The 21605-nt window shown below is 36.1% G+C and overlaps 2 protein-coding genes across 6 annotated transcripts in view; both read right to left on the bottom strand.

Moving 5' to 3' along the window:
• IPO11 (importin 11) overlaps positions 1 to 21605 on the bottom strand; it is a 78562-nt gene that overhangs the window by 4197 nt on the left and 52760 nt on the right. For all 4 annotated transcript variants that reach the window (XM_038125742.1, XM_038125740.1, XM_038125744.1 and 1 more), the window contains 2 exons: positions 3806 to 3901; positions 950 to 1034 (listed from right to left, as the gene is read on the bottom strand). In XM_038125742.1, coding sequence (XP_037981670.1) covers positions 950 to 1034; positions 3806 to 3901 — 181 coding nt within the window. The remainder of the gene's footprint in view (positions 1 to 949; positions 1035 to 3805; positions 3902 to 21605) is intronic.
• On the bottom strand, positions 9429 to 21599 carry LRRC70 (leucine rich repeat containing 70). 2 transcript variants are annotated; one of them, XM_038125750.1, is made up of 2 exons: positions 12986 to 21599; positions 9429 to 12491 (listed from the first exon to the last, which is right to left on the bottom strand). In XM_038125750.1, the coding sequence occupies exon 2, from the start codon at positions 12451 to 12453 to the stop codon at positions 10558 to 10560; it is 1896 nt and encodes a 631-aa protein (XP_037981678.1). In that variant the 5' UTR covers positions 12454 to 12491; positions 12986 to 21599; the 3' UTR covers positions 9429 to 10557. The 2 variants fall into 2 exon arrangements, with proteins under 2 accessions (XP_037981678.1, XP_037981679.1); XM_038125751.1 differs by having other exon boundaries at positions 9429 to 12372.

Below are 21605 nucleotides of genomic sequence, written 5' to 3'. Positions count from 1 at the left end.
TCTAACAAGTCTAAATTCCTCAACACATATCCAAACTATTGAAGTTAACCTGCAACAGAAAACTTAAGGTCTGACACAATGCTATTAAAACTTTAGCCAGACAGAAATGTAGTCTGAGTATACTAAAAATTAAGAATATAAAAGCATTGAAGATTAAAGTTAATCAGAGTTAAAAAGCAAAAGTTAACAAACAAAACATGTCTCTCTCCCTGTTGATCTATAGACATATTGATCCCTATTGATAACAATAACAATATACACATATATATTTATATTGAGAGATTATACAAAACCTCTAAGAATAAATATCACTCTGCAACAAGCAGCTAGAATTTAAGCTCACAAGCAAGAACAAAATTTAACAGTCTAGAGATGCTTTCAAGAGTAACAACTTCAGAACTGTGTAGTACATTTTTTGTTTAAATCTGAAATTGCAAGACATTAGGAATTTCTCTTAAGGCATTTCTAATAGCAGAAGAATATGGAAAGGTTTAAATTTTTAAAGAAACACATATATTGTATTGCTTTTATATGTAAAAGAAAAGTTACACAAGTATACACTGGCTTCTTTGTAAAAGTTCTTCACACTAGAAAACAGTTCTATGCAGGCACATTAATTCCTTTACATATGAGAAATTTGGCCTGCCATGACATTTCAATAAAGTTTAGCTCTGCTTTTTTCAGTAAATTCCTTCTATATTGTCTTAGTATTGTAATACCCAGATTTTGTGGACAGACAATGTTTATTTTGATAACAGTTACTAAGATGCAAAAAGGCAAGCAAAGTGCAAGTGTTGTGGTTGCAAGGTTTGGCATTAAATTTCCTTTTTTTGATTCAAAACATGAATTTTCCAAGAACAGCAAATCAACCAAACCTAAAAAGAATTTAGTATGACAGAAGTGAAGCACATAATCAGGTCTGTGACTGAATAACAGATCTAAAATTTACCATTTTTTTTCTTTTGTCTTGTTCTGTGGGAGGTTCCTCATCTTCTGTAGCTTTGGGCTCTTCAAAATGAGACATTAGCATGCAGCTAAAAATGGGAACAAGATTAGTTTTAACATTCATTATCATTAAAAATTATTTTAAAACACAGAACAGATATGGGAGTTTGCTGAAAGTCAAGGCAATCTAATCATAAGTAATTTTTTCCTGAGAACAGTGAATCTAATGAAGCCTGAATGCATGTTCTCTGTCACCTCTACCCATGTAACAATCTCAGTTATCCTTCATGTTTTAGATTAAGTTGTGGGTTAAAATGCATTTGGGCACATAGAAAACAGACTACACGGCTTTAATAAAGTACAGGAAAACCTACTGTTCCTTACAAAAAAAACCACTCTTTTTCAAGAAAATGCCATACAAGCACTCTACACAAAGTCAAAGTGGCTAAACATATACAAAGATTGCAAAGATGTCTCATGGCATTCCTGTTTTTCTGTGAGATCTTTGACAGAAGGACCTGAAAACTAGTAAGGACAGTGCTATGCTATAATAAAATCTGCAAGACACTGAACAAAAGTTTTAAACTAATTTTTTACCTGCCTCAATTGACCATATGTAAAAATAACAGCCATATTTTAACTTTTATTTTTGAAGAATAAAACCAGAAAATATGAAAAAAAAAATCCAGTTTAAAAGTCAGAGGTTTTCCTGCCTGCTGAAATGGTTTGAATGGACTTTATAAAGACATTGATGAAAGCTATCCTGTAGAAAATATGCCTTTCATTCATTTTACATGCTCTATGCTGAAACAATAGACAAATATTCTGCCACTTTATCAAATCTTTTCCTGGAATTTCTGCCTTAAAAAACCAAAACTATTAAAAAAACCACTCAGGTAATGACAACTTGCCACCATGTATCAGGTATGATTTAAGACAGGAAGACATAATTAATATATTTAAGACACAATTTATATATTACAAAGCACCAAGACAGATGCAGATTTTTGTTAATTTTCAGTCCTGCATTACTGTGCATTTTTAATCGCTGCTTTCCACTAGCATGTGAAATGCTCCATCAACTAAGATGAAGAACCCATTTTAATGTTACTAACATGAAAAAAAAGTTGTGATTTTATGTATTTTTATATAACTTTATATTAAAATATTCAGACTTATTCTGTTTACATATTTAGTTTTCTATTAACATGTGTTTAGTGCTGTATGAAACACTTGCTGAACAGTATTTGACCATGCTTGCCATGCTAACACAGAAGCCATTTTTAATAAAGGGATTAGTTATTTCACAACAATACAGAAAATTGCGTATCTCCTCTGCTCACAAATGGCTTCTTGCATCTCACTTTATTAAAGGAAAAGGAGACAAAACTGTCAATGTCAACACACAAGATTGAATTAATTTTTTCAGACCGTCATAAATTTTAAGATTTCAGATGACTGCTCTCACTTTACTTCAAAATGATGTCAAAATATATTATGCAAAAGTCAAATTCTTTCAAACAGCTCTTTCAGAACCTGCCAACATAAATATGTCCTTCGTAAAAACAATGCCCAGACTTTGGAAAAGTAGTGACAAGTTCTACAAGCCTTCAGGCTTAAAATATGAAATAAACTAGGATAAAGTTTATTTATTTCTCGGTGAGAACTATTTTCAACAAGTGCTGGCAAAGCAACATGTTTAGAACTAGAATAGCTCTGCAAAGTTTTCTCCAACAGTAAACAAAACACAGTGCCAGACATAGTGCATATTCCCAGACTGGACTTACATCTTCTTTACTAAGAGTTTGGTGGAAATACTTTGGCAAGAAATTCTTAGGCATAGTTCAGGCTCAGTGTGATTGTGGACTGCTCTGAACACACAGTTGTTTTAAGTGGAGAAGAACTTTATAGATTGCATTCTGGCTGTTCTGTGCCACCTAGTTTCAATGTCAGTAAACATCCCCTTAAGCAGTTAATTAATTAGTTCAGATAGAGTCTGTTCAATCACTATGTAATGATCTGAAAGAAAATACTTGATTCTTAGCACCAGAGCATCAGTAAATTTATTAGCATGGTCTGTTATTAGCATGGTCTGTAAAAATATCCTGCAGAGCACCTGTTTTTAATGTCTTACAACTCTCCATTCTAAAAGTAAGTAATCATTACAGAGATAAAAATGACATTAAGATGTCTGTCCAAAAAATATCTTGCTATTCATTAGGTTGGCTTTTTTTTTTCCCCCACCTTGGATGGACTACAACCAGTCACCAGGGAGCCATCAGGAGATGAATGAGTGTGGTGCTGGGTGGCAGCACACTCTGAACATCTCCAACATCCACATTCCTGCCACAAGCAAGCTCCAGCTTCTAGCTCGGGAAACTGCCTTTTGAGATATATTCTGTAGCAGTACATGTGTTACATGGAACAACTGAAGAACTCTTCTTGAGGGGTATGCTTTTAAATACTCCAGGCTGTGAAATATGGTACACCAGGTAAACTCACATGGGGTTCATGTCACATTCAAAGAAACTCTGAATAGCCCCTGAGCAAGGGTGGTCCCTACCAATACACAAGATTGTTGTATTGAAATTTTAGATACAACAGTCAACTAAGCAACATCATTTAGTAGATAACTGAATCAACAATATAAAATTATACTGTCATTTTAAAACCTCTTTCCCCATTGCAAATATTTTCTTTTAAGACCAAAAGCTCCGTGTCTTCCTAAAACACTCACTGGTGAGAAAATAGATCTCTAACAAGAATGTCTTAACTGCCTACAGATTTTTCAAATGAAAATACTTCATATAAAACAATACTGCTACTGTTAAACCCTGTTTAAATTAGATTTTCCGCTTACTCTTTGTATGTTCCTGTTTCAGAATCTTCAGTCATAACATCGTTCAGTCCTTCCACTGAAATGTTGATGATACCACAAAATTTGTCTTGGATAACACTGTAAAAGAACAAAATTTATTTTGGATAACATTGGAAAAGAACAGGAAAGTGACTTAGCTAAAGGAACTGCACAGGAAATTTGCTCAATTGTAGAACACATTTACTGAGAGGTACTTTCCTTGCTTACTGCTTAGCTGAACATGCTATCAGGCAACTAATTCAGTATTTTTTTAATTACAAAAAGGCTTCAAAATATACAAGAAACATTATTTTTAAATGTAAGAGAACTTAGTATGCCACTGAAAATCTAAAAGTAATTGAAAATGAACAGAAGAAAATACACATTGGCAATGTTCTTGACATTAGGAGTCAAGAACTAAGTGGGATGGGCATGCTCCTGCCAGCAGGGAAGAGAATAGTGGCTTCTATTCTCAGCACATTTACACCTTTTCTACCATCACTATTCAATACATAAACCTACACAACCCCTTGAGCAATGGCTGCTTGTAAATAAAGTACACTCCCCTACTTACCTGTATTTCTTCACCCTCCTAGGTAGCCAGCTCCCCAGAGTGGGTGGAAAAACCCCACAACCAGTTCTGCAAGAATGTGACTTTCCTGACTGTATCGAGAAAGGGCGAGAGGATTTATCTGTTTAAACACAGACACCGTCTGCCGTTTGACACATAAGGCTATTTAGGACTAATGCAAAGGGCTGGTAGATATCACTTGGGAGTTAAAAGGCATGAGTACCTTTACTGAGGGTTTGACTAGATAGGCCTACGATGCCCAAAATTACACTGAACACACTTACTGCCCCTGCCTTGAGAACGGATGTGCTGGTAGGGTAAGGGCATAGGAACATGATCTCCCTGTGACAGATATAGTAGGGGACACCAGCTCCTAGTTAACGCAGAGCAGCCAGCTGCTGCTTCTGCTCCGTTTCCTGCTACTGTGGATCTAATGCCAGAGACATGCTGTTGTAGAACATGGGCTCTCGGACTCCTACTCCGGGAACTGCGAAAGTGTGAAGACAAACTGCAAGTGAAAAGATGTTCATCTCAGGAATACCTCTAGCTACATGCAGCAAAGAAAGAGAAAGGACCGAAATGGTCATCATAAACTACAACCCTTTTCATGCGACTGCCACTGACTGAAGCAACTTATTGCTCCCTGTTTGGAATTTCAGGCTTAATTCTCCCAAAAAGATGCTGCTGATGTTGCTCCCAAAGAGGCAGAGGCAGAAGCAGACACATTCCATTTATTTACAGGCACAGAACATGAACATATATTGTACTTCAATTGTAGCTGATCATTGTTTTAACACAGACAAATCTATTTCCTAATATTCTTTCCTTTTCTTATTGAGGGTGAAAACTGAAGACATGGATAAACTATAGCCCCTTACACAATAGCAACTGCTTTTGAAAAATTTCTTATTAGACACACAACAAAATTTTACACATATGACAAATAGTTAAATAGCAATAGATACCTTGGGAAAATGCTTCTCAAGTTAGAACACTAAGCATAGAAAATATTTTTATGTTTGTTTTGATAAAATTGTAATCTCATTTATGATCCTTTCTTTCAAACGGATTAGTTTTTGTTCCCTTTTTAAAATTCAGCTGCTGTTGTATGCCAGAATCTTAAGTGTATTTTGTATCATCAGTCTTGAAACTCTTGAAGACCACAAAATGAAAACTGACATGATTTCTACTGCCTGATTGCCAGCTATGTATTTTAAAAGACACTTATTCCCTTGCAAAAAGGCTTCCCCATCACATTCAAAGCACTCAAAAACATTCAAAACAGCAAAACTTTACATGTTGTGAGACTGAATCTCTGTGAGGTTCTACAGAGAGAAAGTAAACAACTTACTGACCTCACAGCACAGCTGAGAAAGTCAACAGTGCCTCAGTCACCTGCACAATGAGCCCTCCGAGACAGAGCAGGTTTCTTCACCAAGTCAAACGTCCTGCCTAGCACACCTCCATTAAGACTCTTTTGCCTCATCCCTGTTTTTGAAACACATCTCTAGGAAAAGGCCATTAACACAGTTAATAGTTTGCAATATGAGTAAGCTTAGTATTTTCTAACAAGCTACCCTCAGATTCATGTCAATAGTATTCAAGGAGCATTCAACGGAGAAAAATGTGAACACTTTGAGCCCTGGAGAAGTAAACTATGCCCTGTTCATACACACTAATTAATAACACACAATATTGTCCAATACTTGTATTATTTGCTCCTTCCAAGTTGCATGAATCCTAGAACAGATTGGGTTGAAAACGACCTCAAAGGTCACCTACTTCTGACCCTGCTGCCATAGGCAGGTCACCTTCCAATGGACCAGGCTGCCTGAAGCCCCATCCAACCTGGCCTTAAACACTTTCAGGGATGGAGCATCCACAGCTCCTCTGGGCAACTTGGTGCCGCATCACCCTTACAGTAAAGAATTTCTTCCTAAAATCTAATCAAAACCTACTCTCACTTTTAAGCCATTCCCCCTTATCCTACCACTACAGTTTCTGATGAACAGTCCCTCCCTGGCTTCCCTGCAGACCCTTTCAGAGACTGGAAGGTTCAAGTCAGGTTTCCACACAACATTCTCTTCTCCAGACTGAACAGCCACATCTTTCTCAGCCTGTCTTCATAGGGGAAATGCTCTACTCCTCTTATCAACCTTGTGGCCCTTGGACTTGCTCCTGGAGTATCAGCTCCTTCTTATAATAAGGGTCCCAGAGCAGAATGCAGCACTCCAGTTGGGGTCTCATCAGCACACAGCAGCAAAAATATTGCTCTTGATAGTTACCACAAAAGCTCATAGGGAAATCATTGATTTCTTGGAAAGAATATTCCTACTTTATGACATAAATGAGAAATAGTATCTCACTTCTTTAGTGGAAGATTCATGAGAGTGTTTTGGGTTTTTTTTTAAGGAAAAAAAAAAGAATGTAGAGCACCTTTCAAAATGTAATTTGCCTGCAGCTTTCAGTAAATATAATACCTTTTCTTTTCTCCACTTTTTTCTCCCCTTTAAATGGGACATACAGTTTCTTTCTACCAAAGACCCACTGAAATATTTACCAAGTATGAAGCCATTAAACAGTGCAACTGTTTCTAGAACACAAGACACATGCTGGTGAAAAATAAAGATACCACAGACTCACGCTCTAAAAAAAGAAACCTCAAAGTTCAGTGGCAATAAAAAAATGCATCAAGCCTTATTTTCATAGATGAGAAAGCATACCATGCCACTCAAAGTAATACCTTTTCAAAGAGACTAAAATTAGCCTGCTTATTTCAAGAAATAATTAGAGAAGTCATATGAGTGGATTCAAAGAAGGCAAATGCTTTATTGAGATGAATTTTCAGAACAGAACAGTTAATATGTTTCATACTAAAATCTTAAACGTGGAGGAAGGCACCTTTTAAGCAGTTCCCCCACTGAATTGCATACAATCCAGATTAGCAATGAAACAAACAAAAGCATCAGGCTATAACTGGTTTTATACATACCCAGTCTTCTGAAAATAAAAGACATAGTTGGTTGGGGTTTTTTTTCATTCTGTCTGTAATTTCTAACACACACAGCTATCCATACAACTTATTATCCTGAGGTTTTATGCGAAAATTCATAATTTTTACTTTACTGGTATGTAGACAAAGTTTTATCATGTTAAAACATGTCCTGGCATGTCTTTAGTTGTGCTTAAATAAAATGGACCCCATATCTACTTTGCATATCCCTCAGAGAAGGAGAAAAAGATCTGTATGAGAAAAAAATACTTCTTCAGAGATAAAAAAAAAGATAAAACATTTTCTGCTTTTCTACATTCACCAGGATGATGCAGACACCAAGAAGAGTTTGATCTCGTATCTTTACTGGTTTACATATTCTCAAAGCTTAATTCTTTTTTCTTATTTCATTAGCCAAGGAAAGAGGTGGAGTGGGACAAGCAGAGATTACTCTACACATACTGTAAGTGACGTAAATGATTATTACACCCCCCCACCCCCCCCTTAGGAGCTGCACAGTTCTGGGGAGCTCCTAAATCAGTGAAGTAGCAGCTAAAGCTAAGACAGTATTTCCAGGGGAGTCCTATGACTGACCATGAAGCACCACTTTGCTTCATGACGGCAGACTTCACTAAGGCTTCTAATTATTCCCTAATGATTTTAATTGACATATGAACCACATGTGTACATGAAAGGCTTGGTTTCCTCGTGTGAACATTTAAATACAAAAGATACTGACTGCTAAAGAAAGGCATTTCCCCCACAACTGCATAATCAATCTCTCAGTGCCTTGTTAGTCCAATCCCTGTGTTGGCAAGCTGGTTATTTGAGGATGTCTCCACTCCAAAGGATGGCTTTCAATGGCTCTAACTCTCTGCTGCACAAACAGCTGCGACACCAGTTTCCTTTCATGTTCCCCCACTACAGATGGTGAGACGCATACCTGGCAAACAACTCTTACAGCAGCTTGTCAGTGAAAAAGATGCATCTACAGAGAGAACCTCTCATCCCTTTCTGTAAAGAGCAGCTGTGGAAACTGGAACCTAAAAAAACAGAGCTGTTCCCTGCCAGATTTGAGAATTAGGTTTATTCAGTTTTTAACCTTTGTGCACTACCAAAACTCCTCTGTAAAAAAGGCATAGCGGCATTTCTAGCAAGAGAAAGTTAACTAGTTTCTACTGCATTTGAAGTCCACTATTTCTGAAGGCGTCCACATAAAATTAGAAATTTAAAAATATAGCACATAAAATTGCAGAACCTACTACTGTGCAATTGTTACTATGTGAAAACAAAATCAATACTTTTCACAACTAATTATGTAGGAGAGACAGAAGGTAACAAAAATGGGTTGAAGAGGAAGAGACAGAAGCGGATTAGCCTCTGGAGAAAGGTGCATAAATTACAGCCAGTGTTTTTCCTTCTTAATTTGCCCATTATATTTAACAACTGAACTTAAGTTAGAAAATTATTTTATTCAAGCAATACTAAACAGTTTAAGCTTTTGTCCAAGAAGCTGAATTTTGTGTTCCCTAGAAGTAGTTGATCTGATACAATAAATTACAGACAAATAGAGTATTATTTCATTACACTAATAACAAACAACAATGAAGTCATACTTGCACTTTCACACCCACTCAGTGCAGTCAAGATTTATATATGTCCTGGTAGCAGATAATAGATTTTTCCCTGCTGGAAAAGAACTGCAGATGGACAAACAGGATGACTGGGACCTGCACAGCCCAGATCCATGCAGGAGTTACACCAGCAGGAAAGAGAGGGGAGAGAACAAGAATGCTGAGGGAAGCTCTGGCTCAGCTGGAGAATGCAACAGGCTCTGGGCTGGAGCCTGGAATAGCAACATGCTTCTACACAATTTAAATCAACACCATGGAGGAAAGTCTATCAAAGCATTGTTCCCCACTTTTCTTTGAGGAAAATGGTTTAGCTGTAAACTGTGTAACTTATAAAGATGGCTGAAATCTCCAGGGTACAAGAAAAACAGCACCTACAAAACTAAGTCCTGTTGGTTGAAAATTTTAAAACCTTGGATTATTTGGCACATAGTTTTATGACATTTAATTCCAGAATAAAGTTTGAATTATTGAAGTAACAGAAAAACAAAAATCACAGAAATTCAGGTTGAAAACAGAGGTACACCATACTAGACATAACCTGACAACAACAGAATACCAACATTTGAAATAGAAATAAAAAGTTATATGCAAACTATAAAAGAATATATCCCTATTTTGAAGAAGCTTTAACTAAGAACACATATCTTGACCTGACACCTCCAAATATAAACCAAATATGTAAATGTTTTCAGTCATTAATTTAGCATTATGTACTTACAGTGTAGTGTATTTCTTTAATTTGTACCTCTTATTGAGCTAAAAAGTTCCTAAAAATATTAATACATAGATGACACAGATAATGATCTTTTACTGACAATAATTAACCAGCTCTATTACCTTAGACATAATAAATTTGGTCATTACACTTTGGTAAATTTCCACAGCATTTTGTTTATCTTAACTCTAATTTGGGGTATTTCATAAAACAATACAGATACACACTAACAAAAAAGTCACTTTAATATATCCGTTATACAGACGGAACACAAAACTTCGTATATTACAATATGCTACAGGTGAATAGAATTCATATAGTTTGAAATTTCTCTTACTCAAGAGTTTGAACATGCTAACTGTAAATGTGCTTTTTTCCCCTGTGCTTTATTTAATAGAGGAAGAGTAGAAACTATTACAATGAACACATGAAACATTCTTTTCTGATTCCCCAAGATTTCTTGGCTTTGTGATCCTACTAAGAACTGATGTTTTGCTTGCTGCACAATAGCTATGGAATTTCTGTAGGAACTTACATCATTAAGTACAGCAAAATAAATTCAAGTGTACTTTATACTGCATGTATTCTTGAGCATAGGTGAACAATTACTGCAAATAGGGACTGAGGTTAGTAAACTTATCCTGTTAGATAGGACATATAATGAAATAATCAATAAATTTCAAAACATTCAGTAAGCAAATGTTGATGCAGAACCCAATTTGTGCCATTTTCCATAGTTCTATTAAGCAGTTCATTTTAATTGGTGGAGGTATTTTTACAGAATTGAGTTCTTGATTTCTTGACCTTTCATATCACAGTTAACACCAAATCAAATGAGATAAATTACAATGATGAATGTTCAAACAAGATGACCTGTGCCTGACTTTCTGATACTGTTCGCTTGAGCAGCCTTATTTGGTCCAGTTCTGAATGTTCCACTGATTTCCGAGTTAGAGACTGCACTGAGTCAGTTATGTTGTATCTGCCAGGCTGATAAAAGCCATAATATTCTATACTCTTTTCCCCTGAGTTTTCCAGCAACTTTAGTTTTTGCCTAAACTGAATAATTTTACAGGTTAAGAACACGATAACAGCACAAGCCAGAATGAAAAAGGCTAGTAAAATATCAAAAGCTTGATTCAGCTTTTCAACCTGTTGTGTACAAATCAGGGTTGTTTTTAATGACACAGGAGCAGGATCAGTTGTGAACAACCATTTTTCTTCTACATTCCTATTAGTAGGTATAATTTCTGCTGGAATTTGCACTGGTAATGTTGATAACACTGTAGTTGCCTCTGATGGCACTTCAACAGTATATTCCTGATAAGGCAATGGGGTAGATGTAGCTGCAGTTCCCTCCCAGAAACCAATATACTTAGTTTCTCCAGTGACAAACTGTTCCCATGTGTTACGCCTGTTCCCTTTATGCCAGGCCATCAGCAGAGTGGGAGCGCTGTGATGCACCCTGACAGATCCCAGACTTGGGGCAGAGCCCGAGCTGGCAGTAGGGCCAATGCAGTTTGAAAACCAATCCCATTTCATATAATGCAAAGGTCTACCACGCATACTCTGAGGATACTGACAGTGGATTTTTGCAGAAACAGAAGATGATGCGAGCCAATTAAGAAACGCAAGCATTTTGCAGCTGCAGTTCCAAGGATTAGAATGTACCTGCAGGTGAGTTAAAGATACTAAGGGCTTGAGCACTTCAGGTTGTAACTCTGTGACATTATTAAATGCTAAATTGAGTACTTTAAGTGACTGCCCCATTTTTTCAAAGGTACCATTGCCAATACTGGCTATTTTATTTCTGTCTAGTTGTAGATACATTAAATTGTTCAATAAGGTAAAAGTGCTGGAATTTATATTTTCTAAATCATTATCACTTAAGATTAGCTGGCTAAGGTTGTTTAATCCAAAAAATCCATTTACAGCAACACATTTTAGCTTGACATTTTTCAAAGATAGATATTTAAGCTTATTAAGTCCCTTAAATGCAAAAGATTGAATTGATCCAATGGGATTGTGAGACAAAGAAAGTCTTTCAAGATTTTTGAGCCTTCCAATAGCATTTGATGGCACAAGTGGTAAGTTGTTACCTTCAAGAAACAAATATGCAAGATTTTCAAGATGATGAAATGCTGCATCTGATATCCGTGAAATCTTATTATTTGCTAGGTTTAGTGTCTGAAGACTTATCATTCCCCAGAAAGTCCCACTTCCAAGGACACTGAGACGATTTCTTTGAAGTGTTAAATATCTAACAGAAAGAAGATCACTAAATAATCCCCTGGGAAGAAAAGCTATTTGATTATTCTGAAGGTATAAACAATGAAGTCTGGAAAGGCCTTCAAAGATTCCTGGATCCAGGCGTTTAATATGATTGCTATTTAGATGCAAGTAGCAGAGTTTGGGGAGTTCCACAAAAGCTTTTGGGTGCACATACAAAATACTGGAATTATCCATGTAGAGTGCAGCAAGCTTCAGAAAGCCTCTTAGATCATTTGGAGTGACATGTGATATATTATTTCCACTGAGGTAAACAAGAACTGTTGTTTTAGGAAGGTTCCAAGGGATGCTTGAAAGCCCTGCATTACGGCAGCTAACTTGTCTCCCTGTGCAGAGCTGACAAGCAGATGGACAGCCAAAAGCTTCCTTCTGGAGCAGCAACAAAAGAAAACAATTAAATATATACAGGAATGCTCCTGGGCAGGGTGAAGAACTTTGCAGAACACACATATCCCTGTCTTTGGCCTTCTTACTCCTCTCTGACTTCACTAGTAGAGATAAAAAGAAGTATATAAATATTATTAATTCAAATATATTTATTATATATATTAGTCATTAATTATTATTTGAATCTTTGTGTACAGTCTTAAAAATATTAGCATTACTCTCAAAATTGGTACTCTACATATTCTTTCATGCCAAAGCAGTTTAGAACTCCAGCTTACTAACTGGACTTCACTGCAAAAGACTTTTCAAAGTAAATGCACAATTACATAAATATACCACTAATATAGCCAGAACATATTTAACTGGCTGTAGCATAAAAGTATCTAAGCTGCCAAAATAACAGCTTCTATTAATTTAAAAATACTATATATTCTCTACTTCTTATAGTTAACCATCACTAAGAAATGTTTCAAAAGCATTCAAGTAAAACTGCCAACTATAAACAAGTTACATTTTACTGGCAGATCACTTACAATTTGAATTTTACTTTTATAAAGCTGAGTTACATTTAAAAGAAATAGAAGCATTTTCTTACCCCAAATCTGAAGTTCATTATTTCTGTTATTTTGCCGTTTGCAGTCCACTAGATTTTTTTATAAGCTGCCCAACTACACTCATCTGTGAAACCTCTGTAAAGGCAGTATTGCTGTGTACTACAGCACTCACATTTTTGCCCCAGGGTTTGCAACAGTTTGCTCAGGAAACTAAGAAAGAAGTGCCTGAAGTCAGGTTGCCATGGATACAGGAAACCCTGGGACAGGAAGCCATTTTATCTGTGCTTCATAAGTATTGTTAGAAAGGAAATCTCACTGATTTGTTTCTAGAAAACCAAGAACTATCTCAGTCTGTAACTGCTGCGTTTTGTTGTTTGGGGTTTTTTTTGTTCTTTTTCTGTTTTGCCTTTTTTTTTTTAATCCACTGATTTAACTAGGAGAGCTTAAAAGAGTATTACCTTAGGTCTAACTTTCAGAATAAAGCACCATTATTTGTAACAGCACTATAGCATTACCTGTAATTCCCTTATTCTTCAGCCAGAATTTATTAAATTCGTAGCAACACTTACACTGTTCACTGTTTACAGAGCCAAACTGCTGCCACATGCACACACATTCCAGTGGTCCGGACAGGAGGGAAAAGAAAGGCACTGGAGGGAAGAGCCCAGTGTCTCCTGCCCTCTGACGAGGCACAACCTGCCAGCAATCCCAGAGAAACCTATGAAATCTTAGGACATGAGACCCACATGATATGGCACTAAGCTGCTATGTACATGTACTTCTGACCTGACCCAAACACTTTGTTAAGTCTCACTTTAGGCTACCCTCTTCAAAACAAATTTATCCACAGAGGACTATGAGATGGCTTCCGGTTCTGAGAGCCACACCTTTCATGCACAGCTTTCATTTCCTGCAGTGTCCCCTGTGCAGAAAAAGACTACATGGGCTATAAATATCCCTCTTGCTTAAGGACCAGAGATTACACCCTCAGTTTATCCATCACAGGGAAGAAATACTTGCAAAGCTCAGTCACATCAAAGGGGCAAAGGGGAGATTAAGCCTACAAATAGCAACATAACTAAAAGCCCACAATTTTACTTCAATAAGACCTTCTGCTCAGCAAAAGAAATTTGACAAAGCCCATCAGTAGCCATAGCCAAAAAAGAGGCACAACAGCAGGAGAATCAAGTCCTTTCAGCTACTGTGATCTCACACAGGAAGTGTGAGTTCACAAAAGGGGTGAAATATAACCCAAATGTCTTTGTCTGTATAATCCAATCTGAAATGCAGGACATGCATGAGAAAGGGAAGCAGAACAGACAAGGAGATGCTTTTGAAGAAGCTTTCTTCCAAATACAGTCTATAATAAGAAATAAAATAAGTAAGTAAAATTGGTCCATGGGTCATTTTAGACAAAGCGTGTATCAGTTAATCAGTTACAACCCAGAATTAGAACTGCATTGGTTTCTTTTTTTCTGAGACTAACAGACCAATAGGAAAACTAATTCTTCTTCAGATTTGAATATTTATTTTCACACTTATATTTTTTTCACAGTATTTAAAATAATTGTTGACCCCTCAGAAAAGTAAAATAAAATGTCATGTCATTTACTTAAAAGGAAAACACCATACAGTCCACAGGAACTATGGTGAAGTATCCTGGATGTGGGGGACAGAACAGTAAGAATAACAGAAAAAGATTATCAGTAGAGTCATAAGAGGGGAAAATCAGAGACAGGCAAAAGATGGAAAGCGACTTCAAACAGAAAATTATCTTCTACCTAGACTTCACTGCCTATAGTCCCTTTATATTGAAACCTATATTTGTAAAAAAAACCCAAACAAAAAAATTATTCTTCCAAGGTCTGCTGTGTAAAACAACGTTTTACAGCTACAAGAAGTAAGTCAAATTAAAAAAAAAAAGTTTTAAAAGGCAAATTTCACAGAGCTCTCTTTTTTCAAAATGCCAGAAGCAACATGTTTTGAAAAACTAAGGCAATTAATAGAGATCTATAGTACATCAGATAGCATGAAAATTTAGAGGAACCAGTAGAGCAGTGACCAGATAAAAAAGGTGATGACCAGTAACTAATTGGCTAAATGTCTCTGTGGTCTTGCACTGAAAGTACCTTATGGATAGTCACAAAATTTTGGCTCGAACCCTAGCTCCACTGTGGTTCTGAACACACTAAGGACTCTTCTAATAGTTGAATCCCATGCGCAAAGCAGGGAAAAAAAATCTTAATCCAGAACATGGCTTCTTCCATTCTGCACTAGGAAATCTAGAGAAGTCCTGCTTTACACTTTGTCAATACTGCACACGAAGGTCTGCAGATCTGATTGCAATGTATTTTAGAGTTATTATTTCATTAATACTACATATTGTTGAAGTATGTGAAAGCAGTATCTGCTAAGAACAAGATGCAAAAATATGTGCCACATAACTGATACCATTTTGGGGGAAACCATAAAAAAGGCTGGGTGGGATGCATGCATAACTTGGCTCAACATTTGTCAAAGTGGCTCAAACTAAAACAAAATCCTTTACTTTTTGAAAACTCTACGAAAAAACGCAGGAAACACTAACAAGCTTATGCAGCTCTCATATTTCATTCACTGCAAATTTTCTTCTGCAGAGAGAGAACTACAACGTTTGTACCTGAATACAGCTTCATGTGGTAACAGAGAAAATTATTTTAGAACCCACAAGTGAATTCTATCTTAACATACTAATATTGATGAAGTCACTAACGCTACTGGCTTTTTAACATTAAAACTCCTTGTAAATGTATGACTCCTTGTAAATACAAGCATGAAGCCTAAGTAACAGCAATTTGCCAAATTGTGCATAAAATGACAGGTCAAAGGAACTGAAAGAACATACAAGCAATTCACCCATGTTACATTAAAGACAATATAATTAATATTAGGTGGCACAAGCTAGTCATCCAAATCCCATTTACATACAGCAGAAAACATGCAAGAAGTTCAAAAACAGAGAGTAAAGTCAATTTTTGAGAAGGCATTTCATTCTCATAATTACTACAAAATTCTGTTACAGCCCACAAATGAGGACAAACAAAACAGAAGCTTTCTTTATACTTGGGCATTTTTTTTAATATCAAAACCTGATGTTTTGTTTTAAATGCTCACTTTCTCATTAAAATGTTTGAATATGAAACCTCATTTTTCAAGACAGTACTTATTTGCAGAAGGTCTTGTAGTGACATGGGTTGTGCTGTTTATCACTTGTGGTATCTTATCATAATAGTCTGGCACTGTTAAAGTCATTGAAAAATCTCAGCTACTCTCTGGCAGTCTCAAATTTCACAGAGTATAGCACAGAGAGATAAACAGATGTACTAAAATGGCTCAAACAAACACAGGTGCAAAAACAGCTGTAAATGTGTGGTTTGGGTTTGTAATTTTTTTACTTTTGTCACAATCTTGTGATATTTATACATTTTTAGTAATATGCTATACTTCAGTCGCTACTCATTCAGTATCTAAATTTGCAAACATGTAAACCATACATTGCAAAGAGTTTGAAGGAAGCTAGTTAGTCTGTTATCTTTTGCTTTTATATAATTAAAATATTAAATTTTAGGGTAAATCATAATTAGAATAGTTTTAGGAAAGAGTTCTGAAATATTTTATATAGGCCATAAACAAAACCAAGATATCAGCAGCAACCAAACCCTTATGACTGTAATTTATTTTTTTGCAGCAGTTTAGCTGCAATTAGTGACATAATTTCTTGCTATCATTTGGTATATTCTTCTTTGAAATGAAGGCTTAACCGTCTTAGGGGAAAAGATAATATGCTCCTGACCAGTCCATATTAGCTATTAAGTGTAGGAGAAAAACTGATGGAGACTGTGAACAAGGAAAGTTTAATGAGTGCATCCTTTTGCCAATGCCATAATGTGACATGCAATTAAAGAAGCTGGCAGTTGGTAACCTGCCTCTCTGTAACCTTCTGAATTATGCAGACTCTGATAGTCAGACTAAGACCAAAGCCACATTTTTCACTCTTATCATTAAAACTGCACTGTTACCTGTCAGGCAAGCTAAATAAATCCAAGGCCAAACACTGATGACAACTGCAAAATCATAATTTAAAGAGCTCCTTTAAATGCTAATAGTCTATTAGAGGTGTGGGTGGGCATTCCTTCAACTAGAGGGATTAAAAAAATGGAAGGGAAGATAAAATAGTTTCAGAGTATCATCCCTATAAAGAAAGGAGGATGTACAAGTAATTATGTAAGAAATTCTGACTTTATAAATGAGGACATAACAATCCTGAAGAGAGCATGACATTTCATTAGGCACTTTCTTGCCATTTAACTAACAGTACATATAGACAACTTTTTGAGAGAAAAATTAAATTTCTAACTAAGTAATTTTAACAAATGACAGAGGCAAAACTCTATAATAATCAAATGAAGATTTATAATTGCATGCTGTAAGTGCTTACACTCACAAAATGCCAATTATCTAACTGGCAGAACTCATACTAGCTGACGTATCAGACTTGATACACAATGAGAAAAAGCAGACATTCATTTACATGAATTTACTAGAAACCTGGGGAACCTCTTAACCCCTTCCCCACAATATGTAAACATACTTAACTCAAAGGGGTAAAATGAAAACTACTCATGTACCAGAAACCAAAACCAAATTAAAATACTCCATATTTTAAGCTCAGTAAAGTCTTCTCTGCTTCAGAATGGTACCACTCTACAGAGGCAGTTCCACCAAAAATGACCCTATCCTCAAGGACTACAATTTGTGGCCTGTTTTGGAAAGCACTGAGTAAAAGTAAACATGGCAATCTCCCATACAAGAGTGACAGACAACAGAAATAACACTCACCTGCAGAAGGGGAGTGCTTAGCTTTCAACATGGTGTCAAATGCTACCTGTGGCTACAGTCAGGCACCACCCCAAACAAGGCTGATCCTCGACACTATAATCCTTCCAAAATCTGTTTCCACTTCCTTATTAGAGAATAAATGTTCCTGTCACTCTTTACCATCTTTCAGTGTTGTGTTCCAGTAAAATACACACAACTGCAGGAATAAAAAAGATATCTACTTGGCTAAATAAATCACTAAAAGCTTTCAATATCCCCAAAGGAGGACATTCCAAAACACTGTAATACTGATGTTATACTGCAGTAAGCAAGCTAATTATTTCCAGATAGACAGATATGGGTAGGAGAAGAGGCCATAGTACTATTTTAGCCACTTTGGCATCAGGAACTACAAAGGATGCTGAAGAGCTCAAAATGCAGAACCCTAGATAGTGGTGGAGGCCCACACATTTTCTGCAACAAACAAGAGGTAGAATGCTGCTACTGAACATAGTCACTAGGCACTACTTTAGGGACCAAGGGCACATATAATAAAACTCAATTCAGCCTTGAAGAATACTCTTGCAGCTTGTACTCTTGTATGTTCACAAATAAGCCATTAAGGTTGTCGACAAGCACAAATATGACTGAATACAACAGCAGGAAAATCATGACATTTGTGACTTTACTCATCCATAAGGTTGCTGTCACACCTCATGTCTCACACAGCTTAAATACAATTTTCCTCCAAAAAACTTCAAGTCCTTGCATGTTTTTCAAAAAACCACTCCTGTTAGAGCTACTGTGTGTCTATCTACACTTTCCTCAAGCACTTAACATGGAGACACTCACTCCACATCCTTACTGCCTGAATGTTACTGGTCCCCACTGTTATATGCAACAGTTTAAAGACAGAAGTCTTCTACCTATTTTATAAAATAGTAAGATTTTTTTAATAAATTAATGAAAATGCATGTGGACGGATGAGCAATAAACAGGCAGTGAGAATAAAAAATACGGAAAATATTGCCAATGCATGTATCTGTCAAACACCAAAAAACATGCTAACGTTAACTGACCGCACTTTGACAGCAAAAGCAGACAATTACACAGCATTCAATTTGGGCAAACCCCTAAGTAATACCAGGAAATTACTGTTCCATGAAAAGGTGCTGCAACACACTAATCAGGAAAGCAGCAGTTATTGTTCTTTTTTTATTATGAATTTCTAACCACTAACACAATGTGCAGCTGTGGAAAGATAAACAGGATGCTAGATCAAAGGACATGCATACATGATTAAAATGCAGCACTACTGTTGATACCAAAAGCATGCCATATATCTATCTCTGGATGGTACTGCCTAGGTGAGAAAATTAATGTGGCTAACAATTTGTCACTTCATAACCTGCTTAGTCAAACTAGTTAGCCCAAGAGCCATTGTGAACAACTGCTCTGCAGTGAATACTGTCTTATCTGCTCTAAAATCCTTCACTCATGACACTGTCAAAGGTATTGTACTTGAAACAGAAAATTATTTGTATCAAGCTCATTTTAAATTAATAATGATAGAACTTACCTTTTACCTTCTCCTAAAAGGCAGAAAGTCTAGAGTTCCACATATTTGTCATTATAAACCTGATCACTAACTAGAGAAACAATTAAAATCCATGAAGTAATACTACAGAGTTTACACAGAGAATAAAACTGGTCACTGTTTAAAACTTTCCCCAACATCTTACCCATAAAACAACTCTGAGGGAAGAATGAGAATACATGTCATCTTCATTTTCCCCCCACTGCTTTTGTCTACTACCTCTCTCCCCTCTCTAAAATAAACCAGTGCTTCAGCTACAGGCTAGAGAAAGCAACTGGCAAAAGGAAAAAAATTCTCAGAAAGTGTTAGACACAGCACAGATGCCTGTTCTCCTTTCCAGAGAACCTTGAAAATCTGAGCTTGCTACCCTTACCAATCCTGACCACCACAGAGCAGCAAGCTGAGGGAAGAATCTCACTCTCACCTTGGCCTTCCCAAGACAGCCTATCAGTCATCCACAGAAGACAAAATTTTGTTCTGCCTCTGCAGTTGAGAAATCCTGAACTTACCTTGGATATCCAAAGTAAAATCTAATCAGGAAACTGGCTGGTGAGGCATTCCAACAGGAAAAATTACTATAGCTTTTCTTGAAAAAACATTATTCCAAACATTTTGTTTAGATACTGTATTCCATTTAAAACTTTTTTTGCTTCAACTGTGCAAATGGACTTGCACAAGAAGCCTGCAGATACAGGACGCAGCAAGTATGTGTAGTATAATCCCTGAGATACAGCAAAACCAGAGTGACTCACACTGTTCTACCAAAAGAAGCAATCAATTGACAGAATCAATTTCACACACTCGGTCTGAAGCTAAGTTTGGCAGTCTATCAATTGTATAAGTGAAATTTTCATAGCCTTGATATAAATACATCCACTAAAGAGAGACTTTTTATTAGAGAAGCAGCTTTCTTAAATTATATGGATAACTGAAAAATAAAGCTGTCATTTGCAGAAGGTTTTATTAAGTTAAGGACTGCCAGAAATAATTGGCTTTTACAGCAGGAAATCTGGAGCAGCTGAACATAGTTCAAAATAACATGGTTATCTAAAGAAATTTATTTTTTTCCTTCCTCTCTTTAACAGAAACTTCACTGGAAGACGGATGTAGTTCAGCATGTTAAATTTTAGCTAACACCTCCTTAAAAACATTTCAAATGTATTTATAAATAACATAATACTGTTACATTTACTGGGGAAATAAACCTCTCAAAGCAGCTGCTTGGTTCACCTTTAGCTAGATGGTTATTCTGACTATCCATCTAACTAAAAAAAAGGAAGATTTCTGTACATATAAAAAGCAATGAAGACTCTAAATTACACATTAAGTGTTCCCTGATTTTTTTTTTTTTTTTAGCTAGTGACTACATAGACTACAGCTTTGACAGATTCTACATATTCTATAGATACTAACATAGCTTTTAGGATTTGGGAGCAACATCTGAATGCTCAACACACAATACAACCAACAAGACTGTTCAGGAAACCCAGCAGACTAAATGTAAACTCATGCAGTCTTGTCTTCCTGAATGTCAAACAGATAAAAATAATCTGAAGGTAACTATGGACTGAAGCCTCACCTAAACATGTTATACATGACTTCTAGTAGTGACAACTTAGAAGTCAGTGTATTCAGCATTTTCATTTCATTTTCTATGTATATCCAGCAATGATGAGGGCTACTGAAAGGATAACAGTAAAATCTCCTTCCTATAAAACCTATAGTGTTTCACAGAAACAACACAGTCTTCCATAGCAACTCTTTCTTACACTTAATGTCATAAAGGAGAAAACCAGAATGGAAGTTCAGATCACCTATAACAGGAAAGAAAATTGAACACTGTTCCCTGGAAGGGATACCAAAATATTAATATGTTAACTAAAGCAACTACTTAATCACAGATGAGAGAAGCAGAGCGTTTTAAGTTAATATGAGAATGAACAATAAAATCTGCAGTGCTGGTTCCTCACTTTAACTAAATGATATTTCCTATGAAATGGAAGAATGGTTACTGTAATGCTTATGAAGTCAAATAAGAAATTAATATAATGTAGCATGGAAGTTTTAAAAATTTCTCTTGAGGGCAAAAAACAAGCAAATAAAACTATTTGTATTGGAATATTTAGCTGCAGAATTGTGAAATACTTTAAAAACAATTCCAAGGGCCTTTGAAGCATTCTTATTTAAGATATTGTACATTTGCTTAC

The sequence above is a fragment of the Motacilla alba genome, chromosome Z (genome assembly GCF_015832195.1).
Source record: "Motacilla alba alba isolate MOTALB_02 chromosome Z, Motacilla_alba_V1.0_pri, whole genome shotgun sequence".
Lineage (NCBI taxonomy): Eukaryota > Metazoa > Chordata > Aves > Passeriformes > Motacillidae > Motacilla > Motacilla alba.
The sequence above is the reverse complement of the archived record's forward strand: the minus strand, read 5'-3'. Positions and strand labels throughout refer to the sequence as shown.